Source organism: Mustela nivalis (assembly GCF_964662115.1).
Source record: "Mustela nivalis genome assembly, chromosome: 6".
In the NCBI taxonomy this organism is placed as follows: Eukaryota; Metazoa; Chordata; class Mammalia; order Carnivora; family Mustelidae; genus Mustela; species Mustela nivalis.
The window spans coordinates 85,107,217-85,134,577 of record NC_139025.1 but is presented as its reverse complement, the minus strand read 5'-3'; the positions used below and the strand labels follow the sequence as shown (position 1 = coordinate 85,134,577).

Here is a 27,361-nt window from a genome sequence, read left to right as displayed (position 1 = left end):
AGTGCTTGTATTTCCTAGGATATCATCAGAATTATTCTGTCTTTGGCTTCACCTCGTCGATAGGAGTAGTCGCACCACTGTTGTCCTTTCACAAAGTTGTATTTTTTTTTTGCTTGTAAGAGCTTAAAGCAGTGATAGACATCATTATTCTTTATGCTCTGATAATATCTAAAAAATGATAACCTAGGGGCACCTGGATGGCTCAGTGGGTTAAGCCTCTGCCTTCCGCTCAGGTCATGATCTCAGGGTCCTGGGATCGAGCCCTGCATAGGGCTCTCTGCTCAGCAGGGAGCCTGCTTCCCTTTCTCTCTCTCTCTCTGCCTGCCTCTCCATCTACTTGTGATCTATCTCTGTCAAATAAATAAATAAAATCTTTAAAAAAAAAAAAAAAGATAACCTAGGTGGACCTTCCCCAGCCATTTCAAAGGGAGGGTTTCCCTCCCTCCCTCTGTTTGTTTCTGTTTTTTTTTGTTTTGAAGAACTTTAAGAACCCGTTTGCAGGAGGGGGGGGTGCTGTGGGGACAGGAGTGAAATTATGTGTAGATTCTGTGTGTTAATTACATAATAGGTGGTTTTTTGAGTTTGTATTTGATAAACTGCTTATCACATTCTCAAAGATACTATGTCCAAGAGAAGCTATTTATCCTTCCTTTCTGGCCACAAGGAACTTAACCACGTTTAAGCCACATTCTTTAGTCAGAAAATACCTGGGTTCATGGCAGCTGGAAAGGCTCTCTGTAGCACAGGACTCAGCACAACCAGAATTTATTTCTGATTCGGTCACCATAGCGATACAGGTACAAGCAACTGCCCTGCCCACCTGGCAGGGAGGAAGAGGATGAGGCAGTGAGAAGGAAAGATAACAGGTGGGGTTAAAAGTGGTAATAGAGGGGCCCCTGGGTAGTTCAGTTGGTTAAACGACTGCCTTCAGTTCAGGTCATGATCCTCAGTCCTGGGATCAAGCCCCATATCGGGCTCCTTGCTGAGCGGGGGAGCCTGCTTCTCCCCTGCCTGCCGTTCCATTCCCCCTGCTTGTGCTTACTCTCTCCCTCTCTGTCAGATAAATGATTTAAAAAAAAGTGGGAATGGAACAACTGGATGAATGGAGCTGCTCTAGAGACAGTGCTAAGAAGCCCAACTTGAACATGGTGTGTTATCTTTCTGCAGAAGCAGCCGGCCACCAAGGGCGCAGTGGTGACTCCAGTTCCTCTCCGGGGAAGGCTCCCCTTGGCTTGCACTCCCACCAGCCAGCGCCGCTCGCAGGGCCAGCCACTGGGTGCTGCGGGCAGGAGCACCTTGTGTGGGAAGGGCTCTGCCAAGCGTTCTGTGCTCTCGGCAACTAAAATGAACGTCAGGTAAGAAGAGCTCCAATAGGTAATGGAGTACAAGGTCTCAAAAGTTTTACTGCCTCGAGGTGGGCGACATCAAGTATGTTTAAAGTTGATGAAGAAGAAGGTAAAAGGGGATTAGAATGGAGAGTAAATAGGGGCGCCTGGGTGGCTCAGTGGTTAAAGCCTCTGCCTTCGGCTCAGGTCATGATCTCAGGGTCCTGGGATTGAGCCCCGCGTCGGGCTCTCTGCTGGGCGGGGAGCCTGCTTCCTCCCCGCTTCTCTCCCTCTACCTGCTTCTCTGCCTACTTGTGATCTCTGTGTGTCAAATAAATAAATTTAAAAAAAAAAAAAAACATTGTAAAAAAAGAATGGAGAGTAAATAAGTGGATGGTTTTTATAAGCTCTTTTTTCTTTAAATTTGTCTTGGGTTTTCTTAAACTTCTCTAAGCTCACATTGGGTTTGTAAGTAAAGATAGAAGGTATATATGGATATTCATTTTATTAATGTATGCCTATAAAGACATGTAAAGAGAAATTTTTCCATTGACTTAAGTGTAGAGTTGAAGCTAAATACCTACAGAAAATAACTGATTAGCCTTAAAGTGTAACTTCTGTAACCCACTGGGTACTGCAGTGAGTTACCCTGTGCCCCAGTAACCCCTGTTTTCTTTTTGTACTTTCCCTGACACAGGGTAGTCCCCATTTTAACTTTCCCAGAGATGAAGATCTTCAGGCCTCCTTTATTTATTTATTTTTAGAGATTTTATTTATTTATTGGACAGACAGAGATCACAAGTAGGCAGAGAGAGGAGGAAGCAGGCTCCCTGTTGAGCAGAGAGCCCGATGCAGGGCTTGATCCCCGGACCCTGAGATCATGACCTGAACCAAAGGCAGAGGCTTAACCCACTGAGCCACCTAGGCACTCCAATTTTATTTTTAAGTAACCTCCACACCTGGTGTGGGGTTCGAACCCACAACTCTGAGGTCAAGAGCTGCATGCTTACCGACTGAGCCAGCCAGGCACCCCTATTCTCTCCTTTTTAAAGGGTGTTCGCAGCATGTAATAGTGTTGGTACCTGGTGACACTTCCCCAACACCTGCAATTATCTGATGTAGTGTTTAGAGCTTAAAAAATGCCCTGAAGTTTGGAACCCTATTGAGTTAGCGTGGAATGTGAGCTACCTCTACCTGGCAGTTCTGACTGTATTTAATAGTACTGAGGAACAGCATGGTCGGGCGAGTCCTTGCTCCAGTGTAGTGTTCACAGCAGCCTGGACTTCATGGCACCTCTCCTAACACGCAGTGGTCTTAACTGGGTCGAAAGGTAATGCTGATACCTCATAATTTCGGGTACTGATACAGGATTACTGCCACATCTTAGTTGCAAGTCCAGAAGTTGTCTTCTGTTAACCTACCACCACCACCATCGTGTATATTTACATCAGTCCTTCTTGAGTTTCGCTGACTTCAAGACACCATCAATGGAGACTCATCATTACTTTATGAACCACTAAGAAAAAAACCACTGCCAGTTATCATGTGTTATTAATTATGAAACACATCCCAATTCCAGACGTTAAAATGCATAAGAAATATACATCATAATCAGTGGAATAAATTTATGGCAATTTGCCAGGAGAACAGGGTTATGTACCATTTAAGTGAATTTACTAAGAAGACTGTCCCCATTACTTATCTGGCATAGCAGTCTCCTGTTCCCTGACAGGCAGTCACCAGGAGGAGAAAAGGGGGAGTGGTTGAAGTACCTCCTAAACTGTAATTTGAGCCCCAAAGGCATTCCCTTGGAGCTCTACCTTGTCCTGTCACTGGGCAAGGCAAGGAAAGCAGCGAATACAAAACTGTAGTTTACAAATCAAGTGTTGTAAAATGTTTATTCTGCAAAAGAGGTTCATTCATGTAAGAAGTCCATATTTGAGCCCTTTCACAGGTGGTCTTGCTTTTATGCTTGACACAAGTTACTCTTCATACAAACACTCATGTTTGGTACTCCACTGTCCTGTTCAGGTTTTCAGCTGCTACCAAAGATAATGAGCATAAGCGTTCACTGACCAAGACTCCAGCCAGAAAGTCTCCACATGTGACCATATCTGGGAGTACCCCGAAAGGCCAGGCTGTGCTCGGGATATACAAGATAAAGACCACAACTGGGAATTCTGCTTCTGGTAAAACGAAAAAACAACTCTGGTTCATCTTTAAGCCATGTAACTTCCTCAAATTATTAAGTGTATTTGTTAACTGAAAGCTTCCCCATAATTATAAATCCAAAGCAAAAATCTAAGCATAGCATATTTTTCATTCTGTATGGGTGAAGAAAATGCCAGACACAAACAAAAAAGTCCTCAGGTATCTGCCTGAGGACTCCATCTTGCTATAAGGAGTCCTAAGATGGTGACCCTTCCTGAAGAGAGCATTCAGCCTATTCCCGGACTCCGGGATTAGAAGGAGGATCATAGTATTCATTACAGCCTCTGACTGGCCCTCCAGGATTGTGAAACTAATAGGATCCCAGAGTTGGTGGAATAAATGCCACACAATGGACTAATAGATTATGTAAGCCAGAATAAGCCATATGGACACTCTTCTACACACGGTCTACTTAATCACCTAAAAGGACTAGGTGGTTTTCAAAAGAATACTAGAGTAATACAGAGTAGCAATACAAAGTTAAAAATAAACAAACAAAAAACACTACAACCAGGAGATTGAGGCCTGTATTAGAACTATGTCAAAATTCTCCTGAGAGTCCCACTGAATACGTCAGCCAAGAGCTATGATCACATAGAAAGGCTCGCCAACTCCTCTGAGACTGTGTCGGTTAATAATCTATGTAGAAACTTTATGAGAGTTTCTTCATACCTTAAAGACAGGAAGGTGAGGCTGACAGCTAACATTTTAAGCGAGTCCAGAAGCAGTATATATGTGAGTATTTCCAGCTTTTGTTTGGTGTCCTGACCATTCTTAACCATGTCTCCTGTATATATGACAGCACTTCTCTGGAGCTCAGATGGACTGGGGTATACTGGCCAGCTTGAATGGTAGCTCCTGAAACTGGTTGGCATTATGGATGGCCCATGTTCCCCCACTGCTGGCACCTGACAGCCACACCATGGGATGATACGCACAGGGGTTTTGTGTTTTTCTCACTTAACTGCATGGTTCTAGATCTTAGTTGCTTATTCATACTTACATGCAAGTGCTGACATTCAACAACAGCCTGCGATGGGTGATAATTAATAAAATGTGCCTGATACATGGTGCCCAACTGTAGCAAAAATTTGGCTTACTGAGTCCTACTATTCTGGTATATTAACGTTACAGTACAAAAATTCACATTTTTAAATAACCGCTTCTATTACCTGACAACCAGAGCCACAAATCTTGTCTGCCATATCTGATTAAGTTCCTGCAGGCCTTATATCCATGTGAATGAAAATGTTACTATTAACATTTTTTTCCAAAGATATTTCACTTTGATTTTGAAAGGTAAAATGAGTGTTCATCATAGAAAACTTGAAAAATACAAAAAGTTATAAAGAAAATATAAAGAGCGCCTATAGTCCTGCACCCAGAGATTGCACTGCTGTTTCCTCTGACCCTGTGATCATCACTGAACTATTAACAACATATTTTTTTTTTTTAAGATTTTTTATTTATTTATCAGAGAGAGAGAGAAAGCGAGCACAGGCAGACAGAGGCAGAGGGAGAAGCAGGCTCCCTGCCAAGCAAGGAGCCCGATGCGGGACTCGATCCCAGGACGCTGGGATCATGACCCGAGCCGAAGGCAGCTGCTTAACCAACTGAGCCACCCAGGCGTCCCTTAACAACATATTTTTGAAGGGTAAATAATATGAGGAACACAGCCTGAACGTTTTACCCAGTCAATTATTTAAACAGGATTTTCAACTCCCAGCTGATTCTAGGAAATATCCTAATATTGAGACTATAATATCCTAATATTGAGACTATCCTAATATTGAGCTATTCACAAGGGAAGCCTCAGTGATTAGCTTTCCTTAGTTATTTTCCCCCTTCTCCTTTTTAAAACTACCTGTTTGAGACTGTTCACAGAGATGATCTATTTAAGACTGAGAAACAGTACTTCAACAAAAACCATATAGGCCTTTTATTTCCCCCCTAATTAAGCCCTGGGGTTTTGTTCCTTGGTTTTATAGTCGTTACACCATTCAAGCTGACAACTCAGGCAGCACAGACTCCAGTTTCCAGCAAGAAGCCAGTGTTTGATCTCAAAGCAAGTCTGTCTCGTCCCCTCAACTATGAGCCACACAAAGGTACGTGCAGATGCTCTGAGATACAAGACATGCCAAAGACGTAGGATTAAACAGTTCTACGTCTGAGGATGTGGAAAATTCTAATGCCTCAGCGGAAAGCTATACTTGGCCACTTAGATTTCTTCCCCCTGGGTCCACATGACCCGTAATTTAAAAAAGACTATACACTAAGCGAATGCTAATCAACTCACATTTTTGTAAATCAAAGCCATAACTTCTATTCAGTATTACATCAAAGAAATAATAAAATTTCAGGCAAAAATCAAGAAACTTGGAAATTGGCCTATGGACAAATGAATGTTTTCTTTACAACTTTCGAAGGACCCCAGGCTGGAATCCACCCACCCAACAACCTGGGACATTTACTGGCTATATAAATGCCCATATAAATTGGGCATACATTAAAGTATCCTTATATCCATTTAAAATGAATACTAACAACCACCACCACCACCAATACTTCATGTGGCCCTTCCATAATTCCAGAATTGTTTATATAGATCTATTTTTTAAAAAAATTTTGTCAGGGGGAACCACAGGCAGAGGGAGAAGCAGGTTCCCTGTTGAGCAAGGAGCCCAACGTGGGACTTATTCCCAGCAGCCTGGGATCATGACCTGAACCTAAGGCAGATGCTTAACTGACTGAGCCACCCAAGCGTCCCTAGAATTGCTTTAAAAACTGTAAGACTTCTCTAGGTGCCTCGGTGGCTCAGTGGGTTAAGTGTCAAACTCTTGATTTTAGTTCAGGACATGATCTCAGCCCCACATCAGGCTCTGTGTTTAGCAGTCTACTTGAGATTCTTTGCCCCTCCAGGCCATGTGTGCACACGAGCTTTTTCTCTTAATAAATCTTTCAAAAAACAACAACAAAGAAAAACAACAACCTTGTTTTTAGGGGGGAAAAATACAATTTATATTTTGTGAAATAGGAACTAACACTAATGGAATTATACAAGCAAATGTCAATAAAAATGAAGTATAAATATTCATAGCAAGTAGCCTCAGATGAAGAGAATAAAATAGGTAATATAAATAGAATCTTCTTAAATCTTTCTCTCCTAAACCAGGCAAACTGAAACCATGGGGTCAATCTAAAGAAAATAATTCTCTGAAGGAACATGTAAACAGAGTTAGTTTCCACAAGAAAACTTACAAACAACCTCCTCTCCAGACTAGGTGAGTACATAATTACCCAGTTCTACAGTAATTTTAATTTTGAAAGACTATGTAAAAGCAAAGCCTCTGAGGTACAGTGTCATTAACAGTGGTGTTTAAGAAAAGGGTAGTCGTGGGATCACATATAGGACTTCTTGAAGATATACATGCCTAAGGCCCACCACGGTGGTTTTTTAATTCAGTAATTGGGAGGAGGGGCCCAAGGAACTGAAGTTTCCAAAGCTGGACAGGTGATACACAAGGAGACACTGCTCTCACATGACCTACCAGCCCCAACAGTGTACCTGGATATCCCCCCAGATGCCGATCCACATGCGCAGGTGTAAATTCTTCAGTCCCAGGGAAACCAGGCTTACTAGGCTTCAAGGCCCTAGCCAGAAGAAATCCCCAGATGATCCTTAGAGGCTTCCTTCTATGTGAAATCCGAAGCCAAAGCTTGCTGTGGGTTTTAGCTGGTCCTGGCTGAGTTGATTGCCTGAATGAAACCATCCTGATACAGGATTACCCATCATTTGACTTGCCTATATCCAGCTCCCACCAAGACATTTATTTACTACCTATATTTGCTATTAAGATTGTTAACATAGGGGCATTTGGCTGGCTCAGCTGGAAGAGCATGCGACTCTTTATCTTGGGGTTGTGAGTTTGAGCCCCACCTTGGGTGTAGCGATTATTCATGATTTTTTTTTTAAGTTTAACATAAAACTAGCTTCCCCCAACCCCTCTTAACAATCCCCAATCCCTTCCAGAAACAGAGTGGCTTAGATCAGCAGACTCTAGTTCTAGTACTTCCACCAGACTTTGATTTTGAGCCTGACCTCTGACTTCCAAAGGCAGAGATTTCTCATTTAAAACAAAGAGGTACCAAGGTGTCTTTTGTTCCAGTTCCATGCTTAATTTTAGAATGCTGCATTAACATAAAAAGGAAAATACCAGTTTCCTAGCCCTTTTAACACAAGTGACATAGAGCTGTGGTTTCCATAGGGCACTAGCTAGAGGACAGTGTCCTGTAAGTGTGTTTTGTACAACTCTACTGGATTTCAGCTTAAGCTTAGATACTAGTCTGATAGGTGCTTTAAAGTGGACTTTTGTGGAGCTTCACTAGACCCTAATGTGTACCTGTCTCCCTCTTTAGGGAGGAACAACGGAAACAACATGAGCAAAGACGAAAGGAGAAGAAAGCAAAGGTTTTAGGAGCTCGGAGAGGCCTCATTATGGCTGAAGATTAATTTTTTAACATCCTGTAAAGAGTATTTTATTCTGAACCCTTTCTTTAGTGTAAATATTTTTTTCTACTGTCTTCCCCACTTTAGTCAAAAGATTCTTCTGCTTTGTTCACTATCTATGTAGTGTTGGTGGTTTTCTTCACATGCCACATCCCTGAAAGATGTTACTAACCTTAAAGCTCACAGATTCTTTCAAATGATTTTTACCTATCTCTGTACAATTCAGTTTTGCATTGATTCATCCTATAGATTCTTGACCTAGATTTTTAACGTCAAGTTCCCTCTGCTGACAGAACTGGAATCCTCTTCTAGACAGAAGCATTTACCTGATGGGAGGTAGTTCTCCCACAAACTTCAGTAGAACTTGGACCACTAACAAGCTGAGAAAGCCACCTCTTCCTCCTCTGGAAAATCAAGTAGTCTTAATGAAACAAGGAACCAAATGGGTTAGTGATGGCATATTCTACTTTGAGAAGTGTTTTGTTATCTATGCATGTTTGTTCAGATCACTTGATGTAACTGCTGTCACTCGATATATTCTTAAAAACTAAAGTTCATTCTAGCCTGACTTATTTAAAAATAAACAGGGCTATACTGAAATCGGAGGATTGCTGCTTCAAGGATCGTTCTGCTCTGTCAGAGTTACTTCATAGAAAAGACTAGAGTTGCTTAGCCTCCTAGCCATGTTTATTGCACTGAGGTGGACCTTCTGAGCTTTGTACTGTTCAAGAATTTCATAAATGTTTTCTCATGGTGGTAGATTCTTTGTAATTACTTCATGATTGAGTTGACCAGCTAAGATTAACAAGCTTACTTATACTCTGTGCATCTGTCCTGACCACCTCTTCTCACCCTAAGGAGAAATGACCAGGTCATCCCCTTGTAATTTTCACAGCACATGTCCAACTCTGTTATACTTACTGTTAAACATATACGAGCCCACAGAAGATTGGCATACTCCTGATGATGAATAAACTCAGATTTTGCTCTTAAGCAGATATCCGATCAATTAAATCACTGTCAAATGCACTGCAGCTAAGAAGGTTAAAAGGATATAATCACTTTGGAAAACAGGTTGGTAGTTTCTTGAAGTTAAATATGTCTACCACAGGGGCATCTGTGTGGCTCAGTCGGCTAAGCAACTGCCTTCGGCTCAGGTCATGATCCTAGGGTCCTGGGATGGAGCCCCTCATTGGGCTCCCTGCTTGGTGTGAAGACTGCTTCTCTCTCTCCCTCTGCTGCTCCCCCTGTTTGTGTTTTCTCTCAACCAAAAAAGAAAATCTTTAAAAATATATATATATCTATAGATCTATATAAATATAGATATATATAGATATATCTACCACATTACCCATCATTGGCATGTGTAACACTGAAGACAAGAGGCACATGATCTTCTATTCCTAGGTATATACCCAAGAAAAAGAAGCACATGTCCACACAAGAACTTACAGGCCGATATTTACAGTAGTAGTATTCATTGTAGCCAAAAAGTAAAGAAAATCCAGTTGTCCATTAATAGATTAAAAATGATGCACTTAAAAGGAAATAAAGTCCTAATAAAATATTACAACATGGATGAATCACAAACACTATGCTAAGTGAAAAGAAGCCAGCCATAAAAGATTACATATTACATGATTGTCTTTGTGGGACATATCCAGGTAAGCTGAACCTATGGGAAAGCAGATCAGCAGACACCTGGGGCAGGGGGCGGGAATTAAGAGTGCCTGCCGAAGGGGTATTAACGTTACTTCTAGGGCAGATAGGAATTTTCTAAAATTAGCTTGTGATAAAAATCGACAAGTCTGTGAATATACTAAAAATCACGTAATTGTTTAGCAATCTCCTTTCCTCCAACAATGGATTAGAAAACACAAGAACCTACAAGGAACAGAGTAAGAGACGGACATCAACGTCATTTTGAGTCTGCTTGCTTTGGCAATGCGTATGTGTGTAGGAATTGTTCCTAACAAATCATTTTAACCCAAAACAGTTAAGTTCTTTACATAGTACCTCCACATCAGGACTTGCATCAAGTTATAGCTTAGAATCTAGTTTCATGCTGCGTCTCCCTGTGTGGCCCCTCTTGGCAACAGCATTTACCTTTGGCTCAGGGAATACATACCAGCTGTTGGATGAAAGCCATCAAATACTTTATTTGTCTTGGTCATCATGGATACTGCTACTCTTAGTCTGGTATTACAAAATAACCATCTCTATTTAAAAAGTCTTGGGTTAAGCTCTGGAGAATTTTCATAGGCGAACTCTTCTGTGTGGGCTGGATCTGTAAACACTCCAATAAAATCTATTTCCAGGAAGAATGGACCATCCACTTTATCAGCCAAGGTGAATCCAATAGAAGAGATCTACATTTAAAATAGAGAAACTGATCAAAATCTCATACACGGACATTGTTCCTGGAGTTTAAGTTCCATAAGGTGATTAATATACCTGGGTCTTTACACTATCAGGCCTTAACAAGTATACCATAGTTCTATGCTATAGCAAATCGTACAAGGAAGTGAAGGGCTGATTTTCTTTCTACTCCTCTAACCTTTCTTTAAAATAGTGCCACTTAAGACTGGTAAGGACAGCATGGCTATCTAATGGAGGATCCTTGAAGTCCTCCTGAACTGGAATACTGTTCTCTTATTTTGGAGCTAAATTAAATGTAGGCAAGCTGAAAAGATGACCACACTACAAGTCCTCCTGCATGGATTTGGTTCATAGAACAGGTCTGAGTCAGTCTGTGTGTGGAATACCAGGGGTGACCTTGTTAAGAATTTTCATCCTTCATTTGCCAACCCTCAAAAATGGACTTGAAATCCTCACAGGAGTTTCATTTCACTAAAGATCACAGCTCTGAGTTAAAGTACAGGAAAATACCTTGTCAAGCAGAAGCTGGTACTGGGCGTCCCGAATTCTTCCTTGATTAGAGAAGAAAAATTTGGAGAAAGGAATCTGAAAAGAGAAACTATTTACTTCAGAGCTAATACAAGCAACTGAAGCATCTGTATGGAACTGCAGTGATAGTTTAATTCTAACATTATTTATTTATTTATTTATTTATTTATAAAGATTTTATTTACTTATTTGACAGACGGAGATCACAAGTAGGTAGAGAGGCAGGCAGAGAGAGAGGGGAGGAAGCAGGCTCCCCGCCTAGCAGAGAGCCCAACGAGGGACTCGATCCCAGGACTCTGAGATCATGACTCGAGCTGAAGGCAGAGGCTTAACCCACTGAGCCACCCAGGCACCCAAATTCTAACATTCTTTAATTCTAATCTTATAGTTCTAATTTACACAGCTATGACAAGTGGCCAGGCATTTGGATCATAGATATATTTTTTTAATTGAAGTATTAAGTGTTAGATGAAAACCTTTCTAAGCCAGAAATCCCAAATGAAAAATGGTAAGAGTACAATTTAATTTTTTGACAGCAAAGGCAAAAGATAAATTAGGGAAAAAATATTTCCAACATTTATGGACAAAAACTAGTATCTACAAAGCTTTCACAGGTGACTAAGATTTAACAATCAATGGAAACATGGGGAAGGGGAGAAATGGGCACACTTGTATGCTGCTGGTAGGCATACAGACTGGCATGACTCAAAGTAGCCTGCAACTGGGAGGCAGGAGTCCATGATGGCCCCAAGATTTCCACCTTCTATACCCACACACCCTCCAGGTATTCACCCTAACATCTGGCGCCCCCCCCCCCCAGTATCTATTAATAGAGGAATCAACTAGAGGATTTCCATGGAACCAAAAATACCAAATAAAATAACAAAAAAAGGAGAGTAACTCCACACATTGATATGGAAGCTCTCTGGGATTTAAATTTTATTTATTTTTTTAGAGGGGTAGGGTTGCAGAAGAATAGAATCCTATGAAGGCTCCACACCCAGCAAAGGGAGCCTGATGTTGGATTCGATCTCATGGGAAAGGACTATGCATAAGGAAGGTCCCAAAGCACCCGACCTTAATATAGGGAAGATTATCCTCTGAAGGCCCAACTTAATCACTTGAGCCCATAGGAGGACTGGCAAAAGAGGTTAAAAGCAACTCTTGGGAGCAGAGTCTTCACTGCTGGCTCTGAAAAGGGCAGAAGCAAAATGACAAGGATTGCAGGAAGCTTCCAGGAGCTGAGAGTGGCACTCAGATGACGAGTACAGAAAGCAGGATGTTAGTCCTATAATCATAGGAACTGAATCTGGCCAACAACTACAATGAACTTTTAAGTGAATTTTTCCCCAGAGCCTCTGGAAAGGAATACAGCCCAGTTGACAACCTTGATTTTAGCCTTCTAGGCCCCGAGCATTGAACCCAGCTATATCGAGCCCAACTCATGTCCTATTGAACTGTGACCTAATAAACATGGGCCATTTGAAGTTGCTAAGTTTATGGCAATGTTTTATGTAGAAAACTGATGGCAATTACTTTTTTAAGATTTTATTTTTTTGTCAGAAACAGCATGAGGAGGGGGAGCAGCAGGCAGAAGCAGAGGGAGAAGAAGGCTCTCTGTCAAGAAAGGAGCTTGAGTGACGCCTGGGTGGCTCAGTTGGTTAAGCAGCTGCCTTCGGCTCAGGTCATGATCCCAGCGTCCCGGGATCGAGTCCCACATCGGGCTCCTTGCTCGGCAGGGAGCCTGCTTCTCCCTCAGCCTCTGCCTGCCACTCTGTCTGCTTGTGCTCGCTCTCTCTCTCTGACAAATTTAAAAAAAAAAAGAAAAGAGCTTGATGTTGGGCTTGATCCCAGAGTCCCAAGGCAGACACTTCACCAACTGAGCCACCCAGGTGTCCCACTAATGGCAGTATTTAGCAAATTTTGAAATGTTGGAACTCTGACCAACCAATTTCACTTTTAGGAATATATGTTATAAACTCTGACAAATACATAAAGATATAGCTTTTTCTGGGCGCCTGGGTGGCTCAATGGGTTAGGCCTCTGCCTTTGGCTCAGGTCATGATCCCAGGTCATGATCCCAGGGTCCAGGATAGAGCCATGCATTCTGCTCTCTGCTCAGCGGGATGTCTGCTTCTCCCTCTCCCACTTCCCCTGCTTGTGTTCCCTCTCTTACTCTCTATCAAATAAATAAATAAAATATTTAAAAATAAATTTTTTTTAAAAGAGTAACACCTCAAAAAAAATTTTTTTTAAACTTATAGCAGGGGCACCTGGGTGGCTCAGTGGGTTAAAGCCTCTGCCTTCGGCTCAAGTCATGATCCCAGGGTCCTGGAATCAAGCCCTGCATCGGGCTCTCTGCTCAGCGGGGAGCCTGCTTCCCCCTCTCTCTCTGCCTGCCTCTCTGCCTACTTGTGATATCTATTAAATAAATAAATAAAATCTTAAAAAAAAAAAACTTATAGCAACTGGGAACAACCCAGTATCTTTTTTTTTTTTTTTTAAAGACTTTATTTATTTGGCAGACAGAGATTACAAGTAGGCAGAGAGGAGGAAGCAGGCTCCCTGCTGAGCAGAGAGCCGGATGTGGGACTCGATCCAGGACCCGAGATCATGACCTGAGCCAAAGGCAGCGGCTTAACCCACTGAGCCACCCAGGCGCCCCCCCCAGTATCTATTAATAGAGGAATCAACTAGAGGATTTCCATGGAACCAAAAATACCAAATAAAATAACAAAAAAAGGAGAGTAACTCCACACATTGATATGGAAGCTCTCTGGGATTTAAATTTTATTTATTTTTTTAGAGGGGTAGGGTTGCAGAAGAATAGAATCCTATGAAGGCTCCACACCCAGCAAAGGGAGCCTGATGTTGGATTCGATCTCATGACTCTGAGATCACGACCTGGGTCAAAAACAAGAGTCGGTCGCTTAACCACAGAGCCACCTAGGCACCCCTAGGATTTAAATTTTAAAAATAAGCACAGAAGATGCCCAAAGCATGCTATTTTTATTTTTGAGTAGGAAAAATTGGAGAAACTAGGAGTAAGTACTTATTTTTGCTTATATCTGCATAATGTAACTGCCAAGCTACTCAAGAAACTACCGAAAAGTGACTACCTACCCCGGGTGGGCACGAAGAGGGTGGATGGGGACACGAGTGGGAGTGAGACTTCTCACTGTACATCACTTTAGATTTTGATGTTTGAGCCAAAAAATATAAATGTTTAAAAAAATGTGCTGTTCAGATTATTTATCACCAAAAGCACTTGTTGACATAAAAACAAACTCAAAAACTCAGATTCAAACCCACCACTATACAAGATAACACTGCTCACACAGCAGATTAAAATGCAGTCATATCCAGGGGCATGTGGGTGGCTCAGTCAGTTAAGCACTGGACCCTTGGTTTCCACTCAGGTCATGATCTCAGGGTGGTGTGCTGCATGAAGCCCTGCATCAGGCTCCCTGCTCAACACGGAGTCTGTTTGAGATTCTCTCTCCCTCTACCTCTCCCGCTCATGCTCACTCGCTCTAAAATAAATCTGAATAAATAAATGTAAATAAATAAGTCATAAATCAATAATACATACATACATACATATATATGGTCACATCCTAGTTCCCCCGCTCCCTTCATTCCTGTCAAACAAACCTGGAGAGGTCCCCCCGCCATCAGTTTCTCATTTTGCATCCTAGTTTGGCAGTTCGACTACCTCATTATTCAAAACATATTGTGGAAATGGAATCAAGGCTACCTGCTTATCATGTGTCATGTGTCACATACTACACCATTCCGCAAACTAATCTCTTCTGCCTTTTTGACACAATTCTCTAAAACCACTGTCTACACCAAGGGAACTGGATATTTTTGGCTGGATAAAAGCTAAAAAGGAACATTACATCTTTATAAAAGAAAAGGATGCACAGTTCTTTCTCTACAAGTGACAGTAAACTATATAATTTTTCCATCATTTTCCTGTTTTCTCTCCATTATCAGAGTAAATATTTGAGCACCTCACTTCTATTTACTACAGGAGACTTATTCATGAACAACCGAACAGCAATTAGTAACATTTAATTAAAAACCTCTTGGGCGCCTGGGTGGCTCAGTGGGTTAAGCCGCTGCCTTCGGCTCAGGTCATGATCTCAGGGTCCTGGGATCGAGTTCCACATCCGGCTCTCTGCTCAGCAGGGAGCCTGCTTCCCTCTCTCTCTCTCTGCCTGCCTCTCTGTCTACTGTGATCTCTCTCTGTCAAATAAATAAATAAAATCTTACAAAAAAAAAAAAAAAAAAAAAACCTCTTGAGCGTCTGGGTGCCTCAGTCAGTTAAGCCTCTGCCTTCAGTTCAGGTCATGATCTCAGGGTCATGGGATCAAGTCCCACATCAGACTCCCTGCTCAGTGAAGTGTCTGCTTCTCTCTCTCCCTCTCCCACTACCTGTGCGATCTCTGTCAATAAATAAAATCTAAAACAAAACAAAAACCTCTTGGGCACCCGGGTGGCTTAGTCTCTAAGTATCTGCCTTCAATGTTTGGGATGGAGACATTGGGCTCCCCACTCTGGGGTGTCTGCTTCTCCCTCTCCATCTGCCCCTTCCCCTGCCTATGCAGGCTTACTCTCTCTCTTAAATAATAACTAAAAAAAAATTTTTTTTAAGATTTTATTTGTTTATTTGACAGAGAGAGAGATCACAAGTAGACAGAGAGGCAGGCAGAAAGAGAGAAGTAGGCTTCCTGCTGAACAGGAAGCCCGACACAGGGCTCGATCCCAGGACCCTGAGATCATAACCTGAGCCAAAGGCGGAGGCTTCACCCACTGAGCCACCTAGGCACCAATAATAACTAAAATCTTAAAAAAATAAAAACCTCTTGTGACTACACTTAAAGGTGGTGAGCAATGAGTAATATATATAAATGCTGAATCACTATGTTGCACATCTGACACTCATATAACACTGTACTTCAATAATACTCTAATAAAAGAAAAATCTCTTCCCCATCACTTTCCCTCAATAATTTAAAGAGAGCTGTTGCAAACAACTATTCTCTCCAGACAAAGATTAGGACTCTATGTATTTTCAGGGAAGAAAGTAATCGTTAACAATTAAATAGTAATACTATAGAATAATCTGGCAATGTGCAAATGCCTTAAAAATAAATCATTTATTCTAGGAATGTTATTTCTAAGAATATATCCTAAGAAAATAAGGTTATCTACTTCAGAGTTTGGTACAACAGTACAAAATTCTGAAAACAATCTAAATGTACAATAATAAAGGATGAAATAACTAAAATCTGGTTTATTTTATAGTAATTTAAGCAGAAATTAAAAATGTAAAAATATTTCAGCAGAAAGTTATATGTAAAACTCAGTGAACAATGTATATTATAAAACATATAGGATCATGACCTGAGCCAAAGGCAGATGAGATGCTTAACAACTGAGCTACCCAGGCACCTCAAATCAATAAATCTTAAAAAAGAAAAAAAAAAAAAAAAACAGGGTAATGTTACTCAAAGTAACTGGGTTAGAGGGTACAATTCTAGCTACAGGGATCAGACGTCTTTGAGGTGAATTTCGACCTGACAGGTGAATGACAGAAAAGAGGAAGCAGGTGAGGCTATGGGGGAAGAGCATACCAGAGATAAACACCAAGTGCAAAGGCTCTGAGAGGGAGGTGAGCTTGTTGGGTGTGACACACAGGAAAGGGGCCATTATGGAGGAGGGAGGGAGGTGGGAGACGCAGGATCAAGACAGGGGTCCAATACTATAGGCCCAGTAAGCCATGTTAAGGAGTTTGGGCTTTAATCTGTAAGGGGAAGCCACCAGAGGGTTTTAAGCATGTGAGTGATGTAATCTGCACTATGCTGTTGGATCACTCTGGCTGCTATGTGGAGAGTGGATTTTAGGAGGCAAGAGAGCAAAGGAAACCAATCAAGAAGCTGCTGTAGTAATCCAAAGGCACTGGGATGACAGTGAGAGAGATGGGCGAGAAATGATCATACTCTGGGTGTATTTCAGAGGTATAGGTGATAAGATTTGCTAACAGGCTATATGTGGGATGAGGAGGAAAGGAATCCAGAATGACCCTTAGGTTTAAGTTTAAGCAAAATGGGGACTTTCTTTTGAGTTTAAGGATTAAAAATCTTTCAGTAGGCAGAAGAAAAGAATGGGCAGTTGAAATTCATTCCCTGAATTTCTGTTTATTTTCCTCCAGGCAAACGTTTTTTAACTTCTCAGAGCTTCTTCTCACCAAGTATTGTATTACCAACAAATAAATAAACATTTCATGATTGTGAAATAGGAAGCATATATTGCTCTTAGGGAGTTGCCTGGAAGAGAGGATATGGCAGAAATTTAAACACCTACTTGCGCCCAGAGCAGACATGTACCCATGACTTAGCATGGACCTAGTCACAACTTTATAAAAAATATTTACTGGTTAGGAAACTAGCATTTATATTAATGAAAGAAAAAATCAATTATATAAATCTTACCCTTAAGTCAGTTATCTTCTTTCCCTTTCCACACCTTCCAAGAAGGGTTAATAAGGAAAACAAATGAACCAAACAACAGCGTAACCATGATCTCAAGACTTCATTTTCATACACAGTAAAGACTTGTGCTGTTACCTTGACCTCCTGCCAGTAGGGCCCCCCACGGGTGAACATGAAGTAACTGTACATCTGATTCTTCCTCTGGATTATATCCGTGTCCTCTCGGATATTCACCATCCAAGGCCGACCATCTCCACGCACACGGAGATACAGAGTGTTGAACTGGGACCAATCATAAGCCCTCTTTTTCTCAAAAGGGCCCTACAATACAGAAAGGAAAATTAATTCATCTCATTTTCCACCAAAAGCAAAATGTGAGCATCAAAAGGATCCACTAGGCATTTTTCTGACTTTTCTACCACCATTAGGAGGCAGACAAATCTGGTGATTCTTTTTCTTTTTTTTTTTTTTAAGATTATTTATTTATTTATTTGACAGAGAGAGAGAGAGAGAGAGAGAGATCACAAGTAGGCAGAGAGGCAGGCAGAGAGAGAGAGAGAGAGAGAGGAGGAAGCAGGCTCCCTGCTGAACAGAGAGCTCGATGCGGGACTCGATCCCAGGACCTTGAGATCATGACCTGAGCCAAAGGCAGGAGCTTAACCCACTGAGCCACCCAGGCGCCCAAATCTGGTGATTCTTATGTTAGTACAAAATATTGACACAGTTTTGTTTCTAAAGTTATGTTCAAGACATGATTGGCCCAGGACAGTGTTGATGTGTGGCAGGCACTCGATTGTATCAATGAATGGAAATGAATTACACTATGTACCTTTTTACCCTGGTCCTATGGAGCAATGGATTTTGAGTGTACATGACAGCTGCCTTCCCATAGATCAGAAAACCTATGAAAGAGGTGAAGTTTTAAAACTGCTGTTTTATAAAAATAGCTACTATCCATGGAAAACTTACCCTAAGCTCTCACTCTGAGGGCAGAATTTCATCCTCATAGCCCTATGAGATAGGTACTATCATTGTGCTCCACCTTACAGATGAAGAAACTGAGCACTCAACTAGGAAGTGGCAGATCCAGTGTCATTTAACTCCAAAATGTGTATTCTTAACAACTATCTATACCGTCTCTTGCAGGAAAAGTGGAACGTAGTGTTAATTAACAAAGGTGTTTATTTATACCAATCTCAAAGGTAATCTGATTTCAAGAAGAGCAGTGCTCACATATGAACTATTATTTACTAGCTGTATAACTTCTTTAAAGATATTATTTGTTTATTTTAAAGAGAGAAAGACAGTGGGACACCTGAGTGGCTCGGTCAGTTAAGTTGGTGGGTTAAATGGGTCATGATCCCAGGGTCCTAGGATAGAATCCTGAGTTGGGCCCCTTGCTCAGCAGGGAGCTTGTTTCTCCCTCTCCCTCTGCCTACTGCTCCCCCTACTTGTGCGTGCGTGCACACTCTCTCTCTCTTTTGGACAAATAAGTAAAATCTTTTTTTTAAAGATTTTATTTATTTATTTGACAGAGAGAGATCACAAGTAGGCAGAGAGACAGGCAGAGAAAGAGAGGAGGAAGCAGGCTCCCCGAGGAGCAGAAAGCCCGATGTGGGACTCGATCCCAGGACCCCGGGATCATGACCTGAGCCGAAGGCAGAGGCTTTAACCCACTGAGCCACCCAGGCGTCCCTGGACAAATAAATAAAATCTTAAAAAAAAAAAAAAAAAAGAAAACCCAACAACAGAGAGTGTGTACACATACCAAGCATGAGGAAGGTATGTGTGGAAGAGGGGCAGAGGGGGAAGGAGAAGGACAAGCAGACTCCACATGAGGTTGGAGTCCCACACAGGACTCAATCTCAGATTACCATCTGAGCAGAAACCAAGAGTCTGTTGCTCTACCAACTGAGCCACCCAGGTGCCCAAGTAGCTATAGCTACTTATATAGCTTAGACAAGTTACTAAATCTCCCAAAGCCTCAGTTCCCTCATCTATAAGATGAGGATGACCACACCTTAGAGGAGAGTTGGGAGGAATTAAAGGGATGTAAATATATAGAGAGAGGGATATAGATAGATAGATGTATATATTTATATACATTTATGTATAAACATATATAAAGTAGCACAAGGACTGGCAGGGCACACTTAATAAATTTTATCACCTATTTTCAATACCCCCCAGTGTGTATCTAACTGCAGAATTATTTTCTTCTGTGGATTTCAGGCACTGGAAAAAAAAAATCTTTGAAAGCATACGTCTCTCCAACAACACATATCTTTCATTCTCATCATTATCTGGATATAGGAAGCCTAAGACTATGCCTAACATTTGCCATTCTCCTTAGAGCACAATATCCAAGCAAACATCCAAGGGCTGTGGCCAAGGCCAGGCATGGGAGCCTGTGCAGGCAGCCCTGGAATAACACCTGGTCAGCAAATTTGGAAAAAGCCATAGGTTGATGGTAAGACAAAGGAGTCACCAAAGTAACTGTGGAAAAAGTGTTCTGATTAGAAACTATAAGGCTAAAGACAAAAGAAACTATATACAAACACTGTATTCTGGTTGGTAAGCTTATTTCTCACAGAGTTATGGGTTAAAAATTCTAAAACTGCTCTGCATGTACCCTGGGGTTGAATTCATAGGTAAACTGATGGTAAGTGATGGGAGACAGGTTTCCCACTAATATAGAGGGAAATTATAGATAAGCAAGAGGGAGAAGCCCAGGATGAACCACATGGTACTGGATTAGAGTCAGAGCACAGCATGAACTCATATTTAGTGTACTACAGATACAGAAATATTTACAGGCATGTTTCCACATCTCTAGATGGGGTTGGTGCACATCCTTGTATTTCCTGCCGTTTCCACTAAGAGGTCCTGGAAGTAATGTCAACCCAGTAGCAACAAGTCTACCCAAGCACCCACAGCTCCAAAAAAACAAACAAGGGCTCCTTCAAGAAATGGCTAATTCTAGTGTTGGGACAGAGAAAATACAAGATGTGTTTAGAGTATCCTGTAGTGCAAGAAAGTGCTAAAAAACAAAAAAATAGAGGCATGTCAAAGGAACAAAACCCAACCTGAAAGAGCTGCCAATGGCCAAAGTTAAAACAATTTGAGCAACAAAGTAAATAACATAGTACTGGATTAGAACGGGAAGTTTGAGAGCCATACAAAATGACTTCTTGACTAAGTAAGTAAATGTGGGAGAATAAATCAATCTTCCTTTCTGAAGAATCCCAAATAATTTGTGTAAATACCACTCCTTTCAAGAGATACAACTTAATCCCATGCCCTACCCCATGACTTGAATATAGGACACACCTACTGACTTGCTTCCAAACAGTGTATGGAAAGAAAAAGAAAAAAAGTAATTTAACAGGGCGCCTGGGTGGCTCAGTGGTTAAGCCGCTGCCTTCGGCTCAGGTCATGATCTCAGGGTCCTGGGATCGAGTCCCGCATCGGGCTCTCTGCTCAGCAGGGAGCCTGCTTCCTCCTCTCTCTCTCTCTGCCTACTTGTAATCTCTCTCTGTCAAATAAATAAATAAAATCTTTAAAAAAAAAAAAAAAAAAAAAAAAAAAAAAGTAATTTAACAATGGAGTACTGGAGGAACATTATCTTGGCCAGGTGGTCATGGTGAACTCATCAGTGTTAAGTCAGGTTGCTAGCACGAGCCCCTGATAAGAGTTATGAGAAGGGTACTTCAACTCTATAGTATTCTTCCTAAAAATCCAATAACCCAGACCTACCAGGAGAAAAAAAAAAAAAAGAAAATCCCGATTTGAGGGGTATTCCACAAAATGCCAGGCCAGGATTTCTCACACCCTCATGAAAAATAAGTAAAGACTAGAAAATTATCGCAGACGAGAGGAGACTAAGGAGCCTAAGGAGACATGACAACTGGATGTAATGTGGTGTCCCAGGTGGGATCCTGGAACAAAAAAAGGAAAAATAGAAAAATTGGTAAAATCCAAATAGTATCTGGAATTAGTTAATAGTATGTACCAATGTTGGTTTCTTAGTTGTGATAAATGTACTATAGCAATGTTATGATGGCAACAGTTGGAGAAAATGGGTGAGGGACACATGGAACTTTCTGGACTCTATGTACAATTCTTGTGTAAAACTACAACTATTCTAAAATAAAAAGTTTACTTAAAGAAAATAAAGCCACAGGTGACCCTCCATCTACCCTAAGGAACCCCTGACCATCACAGGATCTGTGATCTATTAGAGAAGATGCAAATCTCCACAAATCATTGTTTAAACGTCTGACTTCTCAGAACTCCTCAAACTAAGAATGGCCCCACCCTGGCCCAAAGTGATGCCTAGAAACAAGTACCCGTTCTTCAGGAACCACATCCTCCTTGTGCTTCGGCTTTATACCTGTGTCCAATAGTTACTTAACGCCATACACAGATGACCTGCCAGGTGTGTTCATTTACAGAAACAAAAGCCATATGCTATGGTTCTATTCAGGCTACAGTGAAATTCACCAAAGTTCACTAAAAAACTGAGGCTCTGGGGCTTCACTTACCCTTGGAATCCTGGATATCATTGCACAGTACCCACTGCGGCCACTTTCCCCATCCTTAGGCACCTCAGAGCTCAAAGTTCCATACAGCAGTGCACTCTGATTATTCTTGCCCATTTTCAGGAACACTTCACTTCTGCCTCCAATAGACTTATCAGAAGTCACTACCCACTTATCCAAATCTTCTTTTCCACGGAACTGCCAGACAACCTTGGCTTGTTCCATCAAGACCTCATGCAGAGGGCGGCCTTCAGGGCCTATCCAATGATTCACAATATCATCCTTCAAACGCTTAAAATGGTCCTTTATTTCATCTTTAATTGCTTTATCAAAACTAACTTCAGGCTTTTCTTCAGGAGATGCTATATCCAAAGCAACTTCTCTCTGGTGATGTCCTTGCAAATCCCCTTCAGATTTCCTCTGAGAGGAGGTTCTACCAGAAGCAGCCACAGGCTTCTGAAGACTACTAGAACAATAGTCTGCAAAGCGGGTACCCAAATATGGGCATGAGGCATATGGCTTTGGGCAATGTCTGAAAATATAAGCGCCATTCAGAAACCTGAGAACCAAAGCCATGGTAAGATAAAGTCCAGATGTAAATTTCTCCCTGGGCTATGAGGGAAAGAAACTTCAGCAAACGGGCCAATTCCACCTAGAACAAAAAAGACACTGAACAGTTACCAGGGTAGCAATGAATGCATCACAATTTCAAATGTAACACAGATCATGTATTGTGAAATTCAGGAACTTATTTTCTAATTCTGTAAACATTTACCCAGGGCCTTACTAGGAGCAGAATATTGTTTGCAGAGTATGTAAAGCATCCAATTACCTTGAGAAAAAAAAGCCAAAAGGGAAAGAAACAGGCCTCCTTTACGGAGTTATTTACCCCAAAATAATTCAATTACACACTTCAAAAAGTTGTGTCAATTTTTTTTTTTTTTGCGATTTTATTTATTTTTCAGAGAGAAAGAGAAAGAACATAAGCAGGGAGAAGGGGCAGAGGCAGAGAGAGAAGCAGGCTCCCTGCCAAGCAGGAAGCCTGAATCAGGACTTGATCCCAGGACCCCAAATCATGACCTAAGCCAAAGGCAGGTGTCCCAAGGTTGTGTCAATTTTTTTTTTTTTAAAGATTTTAAGACTTGGGGCGCCTGGGTGGCTCAGTGGGTTAAGCCGCTGCCTTCAGCTCAGGTCATGATCTCAGGGTCCTGGGATCGAGTCCCGCATCGGGCTCTCTGCTCCACAGGGAGCCTGCTTCCCTCTCTCTCTCTCTGCCTGCCTCTCTGCCTACTTGTGATCTCTGTCAAATAAATAAATAAAATCTTAAAAAAAAAAAAAAAAAAGATTTTAAGACTTATTTGAGAGAGACAGTGAGAAAGGGAACACAGGCAGGGGGAGTAGGAGAGAGAGGAGGAGGCCTCCCACTGAGCAGGGAGCCGGACGTAGGGCTCAATCCCAGGGCCCTAAGATCATGACCCAAGCCAAAGGCAGATGCTGCATGACTGAGTGACCCAGGCAACCCGCTTGTGTCAATCTTAAATTTTTATGCTGGATTTTTAAAGAAATCATTGATTTCTAAATAGATATTCAACTAATTCACTGCGGACCTAGGCTAAGTGACATTTTAACACTTCACCTACAAAAATAACTATAGTGTGCACTGTATGTGGAGTCAGAAAACATGACCACTGATTAGGTTATGATATTGTGAATACTGGCAATTTCAGACTGCTAAACCTAATCAACTTCTTTATCCTCAGGTAAAGCTATTGATCTTTTGAAGTCTCTAATTTCTTGGGGGTAGGCTGTGTTAATGTGTCCTCTACCTACCTTAAGGCATTCTTCTGAAGATCAGATGGAATGATGGATATGAGTGTTCTCTGATAACATCCCCAAAAATCTTCATGTCTACAAAGCTCCACACTTTGGTCCACACTTTGAGTAGCAAGGATTGGACTCAGTCACTATCTGAGCTCCCCAAATCTAGAACCTAAACAATAACACTAATACCATCACATTTAAATGTCATTCTTAATACTCTCAAACCACCTGACATATTATCTCACTGAATGCACACAAGACTCCTGTAGGACAAGTCAGGTAGATATTTCCTTCTTCTAGGAAACAGACACCAACAGGTGAAGTGATTAGCCGAAGCTCACAACGCTCACCAGTACGGAAGCTGGGACCAGAACCCTAGTCTTAAGCCCTTCTACTACATGCTCCTGCCTCTACATGTAAAACAACAGCAATAGGGGCACCTGGGTGGCTCACTGGGTTAAAGCGTCTGCCTTCGGCTCGGATCAGGACCCCGGAGTACTGAGATCCAGCCCCTCATCAGGCTCCATGCTCAGCAGGGAGCCTGTTCAGTTTCTCCCTCTCCCTCTGTCCCCCCCACCCCTGCTCGTGGGCACACATGCATGCGCTCACTCTATCTCACACGTGTACTATCTTGCACTCAAATAAATACATAAAATCCTTAAAAAACAACAACAAAACATCAGCAATGTAAGTTCTTTTTTTTTTTTTTTTAAAGATTTTATTTATTGGGCGGCTGGGTGGCTCAGTGGTTAGGCCGCTGCCTTCGGCTCAGGTCATGATCTCAGGTTTCTGGGATCGAGTCCCGCATCGGGCTCTCTGCTCGGCGGGGAGCCTGCTTCCCTCTCTCTCTCTGCCTGCCTCTCCATCTACTTGTGATTTCTCTCTGTCAAATAAATAAATAAATAAAGTCTTTAAAAAAAAAAAAAAAAAAAAGATTTTATTTATTTATTTGACAGAGAGAAATTACAAGTACACTGAGAGGCAGGCAGAGAGAGAGAGAGAGAACGAAGCAGGCTCCCTGCCGAGCAGAGAGCCCGATGCGGGACTCGATCCCAGGACCCTGAGATCATGACCTGAGCCGAAGGCAGCAGCTTAACCCACTGAGCCACCCAGGCGCCCAGCAATGTAAGTTCTATAGCTCTGATAAAATAACAACTTTGGCTAAATAGTCCTCTCTCCTACTTACTCCAGCCACCCCTAAAAGAAATAAAATATGCACTGTCAAATTATTTGTCTTTCTCTTGTCTTGGCCCAAAGACCAGGAGAGAGGAAAAACAAAAATTCATCTCCCCAACCTCACCTGAGTCCCATCCCCATTCTCTACTCCAACACTCACAAACACTCGCAGTCCAACAAGTGCCAACCAGTAGTCCCTCTCTCAGCTTCAGGCCTTGACAAATTGCTGCTCCCAGGCCTGGAGGGGCTCTGTGGAATTTGCCTAGCTAATGTATCCTCTGAAACTCAGCTCAGACATCCTTCATCTTCATTCCTAACAACCTCCCAGGTGAGGCCCTTGTCACTGGCCCATTAGACACTCTTTAAGTACCAAAGCACCCCTGACTCTAATCTCTAACTCAAACCATCCTTTGCCTGGCAACAAAAGGAATTTGTCTAAATATGACTGTACTCCCCTTATAATAAGTCAGCAATAACTCCTCCCCACACACAGAAATTCAAACCCCTAAAATAGTGCACAAGGCCCAACTCCATGACCTAACTTCTACTCACATCCATGGCCAATAACCTCAGCTCTATTAAGGCCAACTATAGGGGCACCTGGGTGGCTCAGTGGGTTAAGCCTCTGCCTTCGGCTCAGGTCATGGTCTCAGGGTCCTGGGATGGAGACCCGTATCAGGCTCTCTGCTCAGCAGGGAGTCTGCTTCCCCCCTCTCCCTCTACCTGCTTGTGATCTCTCTCTGTCAAATAAATAAATAAAAATCTTTGAAAAAAAAAAAGGGGGGGGCGCCTGGGTGGCTCAGTGGGTTTAGCCGCTGCCTTCGGCTCAGGTCATGGTCTCAGGGTCCTGGGATCGAGTCCCGCATCGGGCTCTCTGCTCAGCGGAGAGCCTGCTTACCTCTCTCTCTCTCTCTGCCTGCCTCTCCCTCTACTTGTGATTTCTCTCTGTCAAATAAATAAATAAATAAAATCTTTAAAAAAAAAAAAAAGGGGGGGGGGCACCTGGGTGGCTCAGTGGGTTGGAGCCTCTGCCTTCGGCTCACGTCATGATCTCGGGATCCCGGGATGGAGCCCCATATCGGGCTCTCTGCTCAGCAGGGAGCCTGCTTCCTCCTCTCTCTCTCTGCCTGCCTCTCTGCCGACTTGTGATCCCTCTGTCAAATAAATAAAATCTTTAAAAAAAAAAAAAAAGACCAACTATAGGAGCACCTGGGTGGCTCAAGGAGGTGAAGCATCTGCCTCTGGTTCAGGTCATGATCCCAGGGTCCTGGGATCCAGCCCCTCACTGGGCTCCTTGCTCAGCAGGGAGTCTGCTTCTTCTGCCCTCTGCTTCCTCCCCGCCCCATGCTCTCTTTCTCTCAAATAAATAAATAAAATCTTAAAAAAAAAAAAAATAGGAGAGAACTAGGAAAATTAAAAAGTTGATCTGAGGTCCTGGAATCATAGAGAATATTTCAATTTTCCTCACTGATTGTGTTTAATTTTACCTCTACACATAAAGGAAGTTGGGAAAGAAATGATAATTCCATAAAATGGAATTTGTACTATCAAAAATGATTCCTGTGAACCCCATCCTTAGGTTACACTACTAAGTGGCAAGTAAGGAGGAATCAAAATTGCATGTAAACTAATATTACAAGCATAAAAATGTACCGACAAAAAAAGATTTGAGGGAGGAAAAAAAAAGGCTTAAAGTCGTATGCAGGATAATGGGATTATGAGTAACAATATTCACCGTACCTGCGAAGTCCTCAGTAGTGCGTTACTTCTCTAATAATATAACGCTAATTATAAATTTTTGTTTAGTATTTTTACCAAAAAACATCAAGTAAAACCCTTCATCAACTGGATGACCGCTGGCCGAAACTGGTAATTTTTGACCGCCGCGTTACCCACGGAGCTAAAAGAGAGCTGTCTTCGTCCAGATTGTATATCCAGGGCTGACCAAGCACCCGGAACCGTTGCAAGTATCGTTCACTGACGCCTCACAACCACCCTGAGAGGTTCTGTTATTATTCCGATTACAGAGACGAGGAACAGGAGGTTCCAAGAATAAATGACGAGGTCACACAGCCAGTAACACGCAAAACCAAACTCTGGAGCCCCGGTCTTTAACTCCCCGTCTGATTAAGGGGAGCGGTCCGGAGCAGGCCACGGCGAGGCGACCCCCCTCTATCCTCACCTGCTAGGGCTGTTGCTCCCCACACCCCGCCGGCGTCCGCTGGTCTCCCCTCCGGAGCCCGACAGCGCCTTCCAACCGGGTCCGCGCTTTTCCCGACCGGGTACTCCGCTTTTCTCGTGCGGGTCCATCTGCTTTTCTAGCCCGGCGTCGAACTAGGCCTTAGGGCACTAGGGTTCCGGCCGAAGTACAAG

General features: G+C 42.3%; 2 protein-coding genes and 1 long non-coding RNA gene across 6 annotated transcripts in view; 1 reads left to right on the top strand and 2 right to left on the bottom strand.

Moving 5' to 3' along the window:
• NUSAP1 (nucleolar and spindle associated protein 1) overlaps window positions 1-8,592 on the top strand; it is a 33,934-nt gene extending 25,342 nt beyond the window's left edge. For all 3 annotated transcript variants that reach the window (XM_082735580.1, XM_082735579.1, XM_082735578.1), the window contains 5 exons: window positions 1,168-1,355; window positions 3,357-3,514; window positions 5,525-5,641; window positions 6,709-6,817; window positions 7,953-8,592. In XM_082735580.1, the coding sequence (XP_082591706.1) occupies window positions 1,168-1,355; window positions 3,357-3,514; window positions 5,525-5,641; window positions 6,709-6,817; window positions 7,953-8,046 (666 nt within the window). In that variant the 3' untranslated portion in view covers window positions 8,047-8,592. The remainder of the gene's footprint in view (window positions 1-1,167; window positions 1,356-3,356; window positions 3,515-5,524; window positions 5,642-6,708; window positions 6,818-7,952) is intronic.
• Window positions 2,814-27,361, bottom strand: part of LOC309867157 — a 185,002-nt gene continuing 160,454 nt past the window's right edge. Inside the window, exon 2 of the long non-coding RNA XR_014313003.1 lies at window positions 2,814-4,088. This is a non-coding gene — a long non-coding RNA (uncharacterized lncRNA). The remainder of the gene's footprint in view (window positions 4,089-27,361) is intronic.
• Window positions 10,178-27,353, bottom strand: NDUFAF1 (NADH:ubiquinone oxidoreductase complex assembly factor 1). Of its 2 annotated transcripts, none has more exons than XM_082735585.1 (5): window positions 27,171-27,353; window positions 21,995-22,643; window positions 17,586-17,771; window positions 10,933-11,007; window positions 10,178-10,412 (listed from the first exon to the last, which is right to left on the bottom strand). In XM_082735585.1, exons 2-5 carry the CDS (start codon window positions 22,565-22,567, stop codon window positions 10,263-10,265), a joined length of 984 nt encoding a protein of 327 aa, XP_082591711.1. In that variant the 5' UTR covers window positions 22,568-22,643; window positions 27,171-27,353; the 3' UTR covers window positions 10,178-10,262. The 2 variants fall into 2 exon arrangements, with proteins under 2 accessions (XP_082591711.1, XP_082591712.1); XM_082735586.1 differs by having other exon boundaries at window positions 26,729-27,341.

Excerpts from the sequence above, each read along its gene's own strand:
- NDUFAF1 (XM_082735585.1), bottom strand. The coding sequence starts at position 22,567 with ATGGCTTTGGTTCTCAGGTTTCTGAATGGCGCTTATATTTTCAGACAT. Across the intron at positions 11,008-17,585 it reads CCTACTGGCAGGAGGTCAAG|ATTCCTTTCTCCAAATTTTT; the intron begins GTAACAGCACAA and ends TTCTCTTTTCAG. Across the intron at positions 10,413-10,932 it reads ACCAGCTTCTGCTTGACAAG|ATCTCTTCTATTGGATTCAC; the intron begins GTATTTTCCTGT and ends TTTTAAATGTAG.